This window comes from Hypomesus transpacificus, unplaced genomic scaffold (assembly GCF_021917145.1).
Source record: "Hypomesus transpacificus isolate Combined female unplaced genomic scaffold, fHypTra1 scaffold_133, whole genome shotgun sequence".
NCBI classification, from domain to species: domain Eukaryota; kingdom Metazoa; phylum Chordata; class Actinopteri; order Osmeriformes; family Osmeridae; genus Hypomesus; species Hypomesus transpacificus.
This window is the reverse complement of record NW_025813709.1, coordinates 57,075-69,703: the sequence shown is the minus strand read 5'-3', so window position 1 is coordinate 69,703 and position 12,629 is coordinate 57,075. Positions and strand designations below refer to the sequence as shown.

Below are 12,629 nucleotides of genomic sequence, written 5' to 3'. Positions count from 1 at the left end.
GCAACCAGAATTTCGTGTCCTTGATTAGTGTATCTTTGCTGAGGAATCTGAGGGTTGTTAACCAGGAGGGAGGAAGTAAGACTCGACCTTCTGTTCCGACGCGAGAAGGTTATAGATGGTCTGAGGAACGTTCCGCTAAGTAAACAAGAATGATCCTGAGGAGACTTCACGCCTGTCTGAATCACGCAAGTGTTCGGGCCACAATAGTATCCTCTCTTCTCTTCATCTACCGTTGAAAGGCAAAGGTCAGCCAAGTTCAGGAAGCACACCGACTTTTTATTCGAACACCTATAAATTGTGAAAATGAATGCTCCGGTGTTTATTTTTCTCTGAGTCCTCGGCACGGAGTCTCTGGTCTGAACGCCAGCCACCCAACCTAGCAGCCGCCCCGACATCACCGCTGTGGCTAACTGTTTGTTTGGCTTTGTCATTATTGAATCGAAACTCCCAGACTTGGTGGACGCGAGGTGAGAAACGAACACTGACTCACTTAAAGGCCAACTGTCTCACTGAATGTTTAGACTAAGAGGCATTTTCAAACTTCTGGCTCTTGTCTCGGACCGTACATTGGGTGAGTTTTGTACTTAAGAGAGCTTTCGGGGGGGGAAGTTTTTGCGTTCTTTGTGACCGCGAGTTTGACACATAGATCACTATTCCATCGAGAGATGAAGGTGCGAACACGGTCATCCTTATAAACGTCTTGAAAGGCCTCACTGTACCACAACGTACCACAACGTTCGCTTTCTACGGAGAGAGGGACCCAGAAAGGCCCCAGTCCCTGACTCCCGGTGTTCTCCAGACGCCCGTTCTCAAGCGCCACAGGAGGACTCAGTCTCGTAAAGGGCTCGCTCTGCCCACTCATGACCTCAGCCTTCAGGCACGAGAGCTCAGCGCGAGCCTGGGTTTAAGAGCAGGGCTACGCAGGCTCACGGAGACTAATGACCATCTGTCCCTGCGGACTGGAGCGGAAGGTGTGAGTGTGTGTGTGTGTGGGGGGGGGAGACAAGTAGCTCTCCCCCACCTCGGACTCTCTACCCCCCTCTCACACACTACAGGGGTACATGAGTGGTGGTGTGCATGCAAGAGGTACATGAGGGTGGTGGTTTTTGATCTCCAAGAGGCAGCAGGTGGCCGGGGGGGGGGGAGGGGGGGGGGCGGCAGATGGGGAGGGGGGGGGGGGGCAGAGGATGAGCTCAGTCCCCCCAGGAGTGTCCGGTTACAGAGGGATCCCTCCGGCCCTCAGCTGAACACGGCCTGGAGAGATGAGCGCTCCCCTCTCTGCTGTGTCCATTACCCTTAAATACATGCTGCGTGATCAATCGTAATTAAGGCCGGGTACTCCAGCGGGGCCCAGGACCTGCTCCCTGCATCTGCCAGGGTTATTCTGGGGTCCTCATGCCCCTCTGGAGGCCAGCCGGTCTAACTGGTGCTTCCCCTCCCAGGAGGGACACGATGGGGGTACCGGCCGAGCAGACAGGAAGAGGGGAGGTCTGCAGACAGACAAGGTGACCTCGTCTAAATGGGATTTCTATGGGGGTTAAAGGTCAGGTGCTACAAGCACGTTGGCTGGTTAGGTCATTCAAAAGTAGGCAAATCAACTTGACACCCATGTAAGCTACAGTCTCTGCAGACACATTGAAATTCTTGAGCCTGAGTAAATTTTAGACCAATTGAAATTACATTACAAAATGTCCTTTACTCAGAACCATTACACAAAAAGGTTGACCAACCATCCAGGCAAAGTCAAGGAAAAAAGGATGTGACCTGATGAAGTGTAGACGCATCTAGCAGGCTGGCAAAGGACCCAAAGGCCAAGCAGCCGTCAGAACCAGCAGGTCCCCAGACAGGAAGTAGATCTCCTGTGGTAAGTCATAGCTTCAGATTTCAGCATTAGCTCAAGTACTGGGTCAGTAAAGCACAATGTGAAGGACAACACTTACCCAATAGGCAAGTCTTCAGTGTCCAAGGCTCTAGCGCCATCTGGTGGTGAAGTGCAAGTTGTCACACGTGTTTTGTTTAACCCTCGTGTGGTCTTAACATTCTGTACACTCCCCTTGTCCTAAGGGTCAAAAAGGACCCACCTTCACCAAACCCCTAAAATAAAGTAGTTTAATTGAATTTTAAAATCCTAATCTATTTTGCATGACGAAATAACCTGTTATTCATCACAACAATTGTGAATATGTGGGTTTTACCTCTTTACATTGCAGAAAAACTGCATTTAATCAGCGGACAACCATTCATTTTTATTACAGCAGACCTGTCAACTGTTTTCTTTAAAGTAGAGGTGTATTATTGCTTCATGATCTGGGTTGTATTTTTCCCCTTGTTCTTCTTCAGATACCTCTTCTAAATCATTGTAGTCTTGTTCCTTCTGGACATCTGAAAATATCAGATCTACAACCTGTAGATCTGAGACCCTAACCCTGTTGGGCACTGAAATATGCAGTCATGGCTTCAGCAAAGAATACTGGGGGTATTGTCATTTGCAGGACCTTTGTAGCCTCTGACTGCATTCCCCATTAGTAAACAATGCTTTCAATACATTTGTCTTTAGTTTGTCTGAAATAGTTGTCTGAACTTGTCATGTAGGGAGGGGAGATGCTGCACCTGCACACAGTTTTAGCTGTGTGAGTTCAATCAGTGGCACAAATACTGTAATTCTTCTTGTGTGTATAATGGTTTTGTAACTGCCGGGTAAAAAATGACCCAAGACAATCTTGGTACCCTAGGTGTGCAGCTTTCATGGAAATGTGAACAAAGACATGTTTAACTTTTTCTAATGTTGGGGTCTCTAGGAAAAGTCATTAATATATAGATATATGAGATTCTGCTGGTAAAGTGACGGTCATGTGACCCAAGACAACACATGGGTTAAAGAGGACTCCGTATGTAAAAAGTTTAAAACGTTTATTGGCATTAAGACTTTTGGTATACACATTGATCATGTTACAAAAGAGGTCAAAGCCTTTTACAGAAAGACCTCTACCCCATTAGGCAGGCAGCATACCCAAATCTCCCAATACTGTCCAACCACACCTCCCTAAAAACATTATAAAGAACATAAGTTAGATACAGTCTGTACAAAACAGCACATGGTGCTTAAAATCAGTCTCATAGGGTCTGTTTCTTTGCCAGGTCCTTGATCAGCGAGGAGTTTAATTGAGAAATAGTGGCGATTCTCATCTGCTTCTGACTCGAATACTTGTTCTTTACAGCCTGAGGAAACAAGGTCACATTTTTAATATTCACTTTCTTGAAGGGAGGCAATTTCAGAGGACTGAACATGTCAAGTAAAAATTACCCCATCAAATGCAAAAATAGCGATGAGCTTGCCTCTGCGCAATAATTCTGTCATCACTTGATAAAATGTTTCCAATCACTAGAAAGTCAGTTCAAAATAATAAGACCACATGTACAGTTCCTTCAGGTGTATGCAAAGCCCCAAACTCAGTACTCAAGCCTAAACCTGCTAGCCATCATCTGGTAACCTTCCAACACGTCCAGTAAGAGCACATCCAGACAGAGCCTCCAGACAGAGCCTCCACTCACCATGTGCTTGGTCCGGCCCTCATTCACCTGGACGACGTTCTTGGCGATGAGCTGCATCACTGGCACCAGGCTGTCTTCAGAGTAGCTCATGTAGTGCTGAAGGGTTTCATTCTGAAGGGAAAGTGGAGCCAAGAGTTAGTGAAATTGACCACAAAAGGACCTTTAGTACTGGCCTGTCCTACACAAAACCCCAGTTGAAGCCTTGATAAGGGGGAGGAGAGGCGATGATGACAGGTAGTCTTGAAGTAGAAGGACCCAGGAGGCTCAGCTTCTTACCCACTCCCCACAGCTGAAGACTTTCAGGGTGAGGGCGAACGCAGCACTGGCCACCTGCGACGGAGGGAAGTGCACCATCTCGTAGTCCACCATGGTCAGCTCCACAAAGTACTTGGCCAGGGTGTGGTGCTCGGCCGTCACCTGGAGGGGACGGACATGGCAGCCATTTTAGGTTCTGAGGCAGCAATTGAAGAAGTAGATGTTGGATGGCTGAGGGGAGGGGGGGGACAAACCTCTCCGATCTTGGAGGCTCTCCTCAGGAACTGCAGGGGGAGGGGACGGCCGAAGCTGAACTTTAGCCCTCTCAGGATCCTCATCTCCATGTCCCTAATCTGGGCGGTGGTGTACGCCCGGTCCGTGACGAAGGCAAAGTCTGCGATCTCAGGAGGGTACATCTCCTCGTACTTGGAGGCAACAAACATGGCCGTGACGCCCACCAGCTGGAGCTGCTTCTTGGGGACGGGGTTTTCCTGTCGGGTCAAGACAAGTTAGCATCTTGTTCATTTGGTAGACAAGTACAGCAGATAGTTCTGACATATTTGGTTGTCAGTCCAGAAAAGAACATCCTGTAAACAGCTTGCCAACACATGGACAGGGGAATATTAAAAGGGCATCCCCACAGATAACAAACTAGCATCCCACAAGTCCTAAACTTAGTTTCTGAGCAGTGTGAAGGAGGTTACCTGTAGGAAGCGATCGATGATGCCCACGGTCATGTACATAGTCTCCTGCAGGAGGCGAAACTTGATCTGGACCTGAACGAGCCAGTCGATGAGGATGGCCCTCATGTTCCCAGTGAGCTCCTGCCCCTCCAGGTACTTTGGTCTGACGGCCTGGTCAGCCTACAGGGACCGAACAAGAGACATGGACAGGGGGAATTTTGTTTTTTGAAGTGACAGGGAAGGCAGGGGGAACCATGCAGCAAAATACTGGATTCAAACAGATGAGGCCTATGTCTACATGATTAAGCACTTCTGGTGAGCTCCTGTGGACACCCTACTGAAGGAAAAGTATCAAACAATTTAGTGCTCATGGCAAATTCCTCCCTCCCCACCACAAAACCCTCAGAACTGGAAGCATGCTTATGGCAGAAATGGAAAACTGGTAGTGATCTAACCTCGAGCTGTAGGAGGTACTTGTAGATGTCCTTGACGTATTCACTGCAGAGCATGGGGTTGTCGTAGTCGTCCGCATCTACGTCCTTGATGGTGAGGAGAACATCGGAGAACGCCTGGCACAGGTCGTTGGGCACGCAGCCAGAAGTCTCCATGGGGGTGGGGGACATGGGCTCGGGCAGCGCCACGGGCACGGGCTGACAGAGACAAGTGTTCAGTATGGGGGGGGTGGAAAATAACGGGGGTTTCCACGACGAGACTGATGCATGTTGCCACAAAGTTTTTAAAAAAAGTTTCACTAATTAAATTGACATTTTTCAGTCATAATTCTTCGGTTCAAGCCTCACCTTAATTTCGGGTTCATTTTTTTTAGGCGGCTTTGCTTCCTGGATCTTTTCGGCCCTTGTGCTAGCCTTCCTCTCCGCCACTTTAATGGGATCCGCCTTGGCATCCTGTACAACAAGCTATTAGATTGATGGGCCAAAAACTTGCGTTAACAGCCATTTATAATGTAAAAAGCCGAGTAAACGTTACCTTTTTCAAACACTGATTGGGAGCTGCAACATTGTTGCCGATTTCACCAAGGGCAGCTCGCGGCCTGAGTGTAGGCTTGTTCCCCTGCACAGTCTTGCCCGCGAGAGTAGTTATGTTCTCTGAAGCGATGCGGTTCTACAAAAAAGACAAGTTTATACTTTGAGTGAAAGCTTAAAATACAGATTCCACACCGTTGCCACATCGCGTGCACACAACAGAATTCTGAACAAGTCTAAAATAAGTCACGAACCATCATTGTCCAGGAAGTTTTGCACGAGGCCACTCAACATTAGACGTCGAAAATGGATCGAAAGCACAAACAGAACTGTAATAGAAAAATAAACTTACTCTGGTCATGCGGAGAGCCATTTCAAATGATGTGTTGCTGTGGTCGCGTTAACAGATACTGATATCACACTGCAATTGCTGCACAATAACCAAAGGAGAATCGTCTTGGTTTAAATCCTCGCTGGCTCGAATCTCATTCGCTGATTTCCAACCTCGCTCTCAATTGATTGGATTGGCTGCAGCTGCTTGGAATGCGTTTCCCAGGACGACCGTTGATCATGTGACTTACTTGATCTAGATCTTGTTTCGTCATTTCCTCCAAAACAGGATAGAGGTTAAAAAGTAAATATCAAATAAACATGTTTTTTTTTTAACCTTAGTTACATGCGTTCTTAAAAATTACAGACTGACGAACACTACCATAGATGAACACTACCATCACGCTTGTTTGTAAAGTTCTGTAAGACGTCATTTAGTATGACACGAACAATCCAAATGGCCTTGTGAAATAAATCGTCAATAGGCCTAGATTTCTACACCAACTCTGCTAGTTCACTGCACATTGTTAAATGATTGTTACTAGGCTTTCTTTCCATCTACTAACCTACAAGCCTGTGCTTGTGTCATTCCAATGCCTTATATTTAAGTTGATATATTGTGAACAAAGCAGAAAGCTTGAATTGTTTGCATTGGGTTTTATCAAGTTTTACTACAAACTTATCAACGTTTTCTGTTACTGAATTTCAATGTCCTGCTTAAATGGTTAAGCATTTCAAAATAACCCACACAAAAAGACAATTTAACCTAGACTAAGGATTCCACAAAGAACTCGTGATTGATAAAATTCATATATCAATATTTTTATTATTATACAAATGAACCGCATACATACTATACACGTCAAAAGAAAAGAGAAAAGTAGTAAAAGTTTTATTTGGTCGCAATCAAAAGTAAATTACATGATACATGTTCCGTCGTTCAGATATTTCATGGACTCCATCTGCTGAGTCATGGCCAGGACCTCCTGGAACCCTGAGCTGAGGCCGGACATATGCTGGAAGAACGCCTCCTTCTCCACCTGGATGGTCAGATTGTTTACCCCTGCATCTTTCAAAATGGACGTCACCTGAGGAAAAACAAAAAGAGCAGGGTTTGTGGATCACACAGACGAGCAGAACGGGACGTTACAGTTGACGTTCGCTTCTTTTAGCCGACGGTACTTTCTGGAACGTCTTGCGTTTATCCAGGGGTGATGTGACAGGGTTGTAGCTTGGTAGTTAGAGCGTTTGACGGCGGATAGAGAGGTTCCTCTGAGGATAAGACTTTACCTGCTGTATGATCCTCTGCTCCACCACGTCTGACATCAGCTGCAGGTGGATGGTTCCTGCCACGGTGCTGGCCGAGTGCCTCCAGACATGAGCGTCCCGGTACGACAGCACACCTTCGATCTTCTCAATCTGGAAGAGACCAGCATCGACTCATGTAAAATGGCCGTTGAAACAACTTCAACTTTGCTTTAGGTCAGGGGGATGGGGTGTAGCTCAGTGGTAGAGCATTACACTGCAGAACAAGAGGTCCCATATTCAATTACCCCCTTGTACGCAGCTTCAGATGAAATCAAAATCGTGTTTTATTTCTATAATCCTTTTTACAGAGGGTTTCACATATGCCCACAGAACTGTCCCCTAAACCAACACAAACCCTCCAGGACCAAACGATAAAACCATACGCTAAAGAGATCTGATGAATCTGCTGAATTAAACCTTTTCTAAGGCCAGGTTCAGGTCCTTCTCGTGCTCGGGGGGGGTCCTCAGGAGCAGGACCTCACAGGCATCTGTGATGAGCGGGATCACACTGAGGAAGATGAGGGTGGAGATGAAGAGCGAGCAGATGGGGTCGGCGATCAGCCAGCCAAACTGGCGAATCAGGATGGTGGAGATGATGACGCCGACGCTGCCCAGCGTGTCGGCCAGGACGTGCAGAAACACACCTGGCAGGTAGGGAGACCACCATGAGCCCCTCACAGCAAATACACTCTAGCCAATCATGTTTTAGTACTCATCTGGCATGATATTCCTGTCTCAACCTACAGCATGAATCCTGACCCACTTACTGCTCTCCTGGTAGCATTCATGCATCTACATGTTGTTGCTTAACTAACACATCAACCACAGTCGAACCCATAAACAACCTAACGGAGCCCCTCACCTCTCATGTTGGCGTTCATGCCTCCACCGCCAGAACCGTGAGAGTGGCCGTGACTGCCCCCGTGAGAGTGGCCGTGACTGCCCCCGTGAGAGTGGCCGTGACTGCCCCCGTGAGAGTGGCCGTGACTGCCCCCGTGAGAGTGGCCATGGCCTCCCTGACCGTGTTCGCTGTGGGCGTGGCCGTGGTGGGCGTGGCCGTGGTCTTGGGACGAGCAGCCCCCCTTGGAGCTCCCGTGGGAGTGGGCGTGGCTGAAGGCACAGATCCCCACCAGGTTCACCAGGAGACCCCCCACAGAGACGGGCTTGGGGGGGGGGGGGGGGGGGGGGGGGGCAGAGATACAGAAAGACTCATTCAAATAGTGCATATAGAAAGTCTGAATCTACCAGGCACAGTGAAAACAATAACACAAGTGGCAAAGAAAGTTCAGGGATAACCACAACGATCAAGATATCAGGGATGTTTCCCTGTAGATGTCACCTATGTCAGGGATGTTTCCCTGTAGATTTCACCTACGTCAGGGATGTTTCCCTGTAGATGTCACCTACGTCAGCATTCACTTGATCAACCCAGGTCATTTCTTACCGTCAGCATGTCAGTGTTGATGTTGGGAGGGTCGACCAGTCTGGTGACCGACTCCATGAAGACGAAGAAAGCGATGACCATGAGAAACAAACCGTTGATGAACCCAGACAGAATTTCAACTCGGCCATATCTGGGGGGGAAAATATATTAAGATTCTTTTTGTTACTCAAATTCATGGATGATTTTAAGACAAAAATAATCAAACAGCCCCCATAACATCCGGCCTGGGAACCACACCTATTATTATAAATAATTTTGGCAGATGTTTGTTATCCAAAACAACACACAGAGGGGGGTTTTAAACCTGCAATCTCCACTCAAACACTAACCACTAAGCTTCGCCTGCCCCTCCTACCCGTAAGAGAAGATCCTGGTGGCCTTCCAGCGGGTCATGAGAGCAGCGAAGAGGCCGAGCACCAGGGCGGAGCAGTCGAACAGCATGTGGAAGCCGTCAGAGATCAGCCCCAGGCTGTTGGTCCACACGCCGTAGAACAGCTCCACAAACGTGAAGGCCTTTAGCACAGAGGAAAGGGTAACGTATTAGGAAATGGGGCTTACATATAATGCTAGTAATGTTTGTTGTTGACACAGGTTACATGTGTTCAAAGCAATTTACACCCGCCCCTCACAAAAAAAACAAGGTTATTTTCGCAGTTTTACATTTACATTTGAGTCATTTACATTTAGTCATTTAGCAGACGCCCTTATCCAGAGCACACAGTACCAGTACAGGGACAATCTCCCCCGAGGCAAGTAGGGTGAAGTGCCTTGCCCAAGGACACAACGTCATTTGGCATGGCCGGGAATCAAACCAACAACCTTCTGATTACTAGCCCGACTCCCTAACCGCTCAGCCATCTGACCCCATTTTAATCCAAACCACCCCGAGACAACAGCATAACCATCCTTCATCCAACGCAACGGACAAGCAAGAGATCAGATCTCAAACCAATCATGTCAAACCAGCCTCCTGCTGGTGTGGCGCTCACCAGGTTCAGACAGAGGAAGTAGAAGATCTGCCTGGAGTCATACTCCTCCAGGATCTGCTTCAGCGAGTCTTTGATGAAGCGCGGCAGAGACTGGGAGGTGTGCTGCAGCGCGTCGCCCATGAAGTTGTACAGAGGGGTTCCCTCAGGAGAGTAGCCCACCAGGGTCCCCTTCTGGCCCCTCTTAGATGGGGAGGACAAGATGCTGGCCGCTGGAGGGAGGGGGAGAGGAGAAAGAGGGAGGGAGGGAGAGAGACAAGGAGAAAGAGAGACAGAGAGCATTAGTAAGCATATTGGCTCAGAAAAAATGCAAGAATACAATTGAGGAATGTTTAATGGAAAGTTAAGACCATGACTCTGAGATGGGCTTCCACAATCCCAGAATCCATGTCAAGCTACCCCATCCATCAATCTCTCTCCTATCCACCCCTCCACCGTCTCTCTCCTATCCACCCCTCCACCCCTCTCTCTCCGCTCACCCATTATAAAGAACACCGCGCTGACCAGCACGCCTCCAGACTGCACGTGCTCAGTGCTGTCCTGCAGGGGGGGCTTGTTCATGGAGCTGAGCTGGTAGGAGAGGGGGTGGGGCCAGAAGTTGGCCAGCAGCACGCTGCTGACCAGGAGGAAGAGGGCGCCGTAGCGGGCGCAGCGGGGCGCCTCCATCTTGGATACGCAGGCAGACTCCACGTAGAACTCCAGGATCATGACGGAAAACACGATCAGGCTGAACGGAAGCAGAAGCGACGACCACGACTCCACTTTACTCTGAAGACGGGAAAACAGTTCTTTGTTTGTTTGTTTGTATTTGGCTTAGTGGTTAGAGCATTTGACTGCAGATCAAAAGGTCCCAGGTTCAATTACCCAGGTTCAATTACCCCCTCGGAAAACTGTACTATATACTGATACATGGCATTCCCTGTGTTTTACCTCTGTGGAAACCGACAGCACTATGACCCAGGGGAGCAGCACGGCTGCAGAGACCAGGTTGGACAGGGCGTACAGACGCTTGGCTCCTCCCAGCTCCACCGACAGCTTCCTGGAAGCTGTGTTGAAGCCCACCTTCAGGCAGAGGGACGCCACCAGCAACACCACGCCCCCCTGACGGAGACAGGAGAGGGACAAAACACATTGGTACCTCGGGGTGGTCAGGAGGGAGGAGAAGTGTTCACACCTGAAGCGTCTCCTGCAGGAGTTAGGGTGCGACTGGCTCACCTTGTGGTCTGCCACCCCCAGAAACGCGATGGCGGTGTAAAGAGCGTGGGTCAGAGCGCTGTCATGGTGCCCTTCAGCTGGAGAGGGGGAGGGTTAGGGCAAACACTTGCAGGGAGAGTGTGAGAGAGATATTTCAGGATAAAAAGGCTAAGATTTTGAGCCTGCATGGCGTTCACTGTGTCGTCATGATTGTGACGTCATTCACAACGGCGGAAGGATACGGTGCTCGGCCATCTTGGCCATGAGGTCATCGTTGTCAAAGAGGAGTAGGCAAATCACTGCTATGATGAAGAGAGCTGCACCTCTGGTCTGGAATGGAACAGGGTGGACACGTTTTTAAAGCAGCATACAGGAAAGACCGCAGGGTATAGCTCAGTGGTTAGGGCCCTTGACTGCAGATGGAAGAGGTTGCAGGTTTTGCTGTACGTCACTTTGAGGGGAAATCTAAATGAATATGTCATTATGATGACGTTATTTGTGGTTTGAAAGAGTTTGACGTTTGTTTACCTTGGAAGGTCCGCCTCCTGAGCTGGTGAATAGAACACTGAGCAGCGCTAGGATGACCACGTCGCTGTGCTCGAACAGCAGCAGAGCCCTGCAGAGACAACACACCTCTCAGATGCAACACTCATCTCCTCACGTCAAAACACGCACGCTGCACCGAGAGTTCAACAAGTTATTTGTTTACAACTCTACCTTAGTGGTCCACAAAGAGTCAGGCCAAAGAACCCCAGCAGAGATATGATGCAATTAACGACCGCATGTTTCAGCAGCTTGATCCACTGAAATGAGGAGCAGAGTAGTCGTGTTAATATGTGCGACTGCAGATGTGAGCGTTTATCATGGAAGGCTCTATGAATATATGACCCAAAAAACAAAGCCACAAACCTGTCTTTTAGATATCACTTTCCCAGAAGTGAATGGCTTTTGGAAGAAAAGTAAGATTACTGCACACCTGAAAAAATATGGAAGGTAAAAACGTTATTAAGGTTTGCATACCACAATCTTTAGTCAGGTTCCAGAGATAACAAAAAGTTTGGTTTGATTGGTTGGGGACGATGCTACGATGCTCACCCTAATTTCAGTATGAACACGAACTGGACGATATGGACAACTTTGAGTAGATCGTATGATTCGAATATCCCAAGTGCCTTCAGCACCTTGGCGATGAGAAGCAACACTATGTACCTGGTTAATCTGAAAAAGTATCAAATCAAGTTAGACTGCTAAACTTCACCTAGTTGAAAGAACAAAATTCCCGTCGAAATCCCTTGCATAAGGCATGGTTATGTTCTTTATTTGAAACTATATTCAGAGCAACTACTCTGAATTGGAAATCTCGTTAGCGAGCTTAACTTGATGTCCACACCACTGAATGACAGCTGAGCTAAACATCTTAATATCCAACAACCAGCCCAGGAACCGTCGTCTTTACCTGGCGTTGGGCACTTCCACCATTCCAAGCTTCCCACTGGAGAGAACGTTGCTACTGTATTTTTCGTCCATTCTTCTGAGGTTTAAAACCGATCAGGAGATGCTCCATATAATTCTGATGTCGAGGCTAACAACTAGCTAGCCCTTTCCGTCGGGTTTGGCTGACGCTAGCTAGGCGGTCGCAGAGCTAGTGATTAAACCGAACATCTGGCCCATACTAATACACGGATACCTTGATGTTCACAATTCAGTATTTGTACATTATCATACCTATGCAGAGTTAAAGAGAAAACAACGAATCAAAAGCACAGCATCGCATCACAGCTGTACTAGGGCCACGCTTCCGGATACGGTGAATTCCACGTCACGCCAAAGATCTTTGTAAACCTTACACTTGCGCTGCACGCAGGACTGCGCAAACACCACCAGCACTCAAAAC

The 12,629-nt window shown here is 48.2% G+C and overlaps 2 protein-coding genes across 2 annotated transcripts; both read right to left on the bottom strand.

Moving 5' to 3' along the window:
* Positions 1-2,893: 2,893 nt before the first annotated feature.
* On the bottom strand, positions 2,894-5,939 carry ccnb1 (cyclin B1). Its single transcript, XM_047050988.1, has 9 exons — positions 5,826-5,939; positions 5,478-5,612; positions 5,291-5,395; positions 4,946-5,140; positions 4,512-4,670; positions 4,062-4,298; positions 3,829-3,969; positions 3,553-3,663; positions 2,894-3,219 (listed from the first exon to the last, which is right to left on the bottom strand). Exons 1-9 carry the CDS (start codon positions 5,844-5,846, stop codon positions 3,115-3,117), a joined length of 1,209 nt encoding a protein of 402 aa, XP_046906944.1. The 5' UTR covers positions 5,847-5,939; the 3' UTR covers positions 2,894-3,114.
* Positions 5,940-6,600: 661 nt separating this feature from the next.
* Positions 6,601-12,555, bottom strand: slc30a5 (solute carrier family 30 member 5). The gene is made up of 16 exons (XM_047050973.1): positions 12,192-12,555; positions 11,831-11,953; positions 11,645-11,711; positions 11,453-11,538; positions 11,264-11,351; positions 10,978-11,065; positions 10,757-10,833; positions 10,472-10,642; positions 10,021-10,309; positions 9,545-9,753; positions 8,911-9,068; positions 8,556-8,685; positions 7,974-8,274; positions 7,529-7,755; positions 7,094-7,222; positions 6,601-6,891 (listed from the first exon to the last, which is right to left on the bottom strand). The coding sequence occupies exons 1-16, from the start codon at positions 12,260-12,262 to the stop codon at positions 6,721-6,723; spliced, it is 2,385 nt and encodes a 794-aa protein (XP_046906929.1). The 5' UTR covers positions 12,263-12,555; the 3' UTR covers positions 6,601-6,720.
* Between the last annotated feature and the right edge of the window lie 74 nt (positions 12,556-12,629).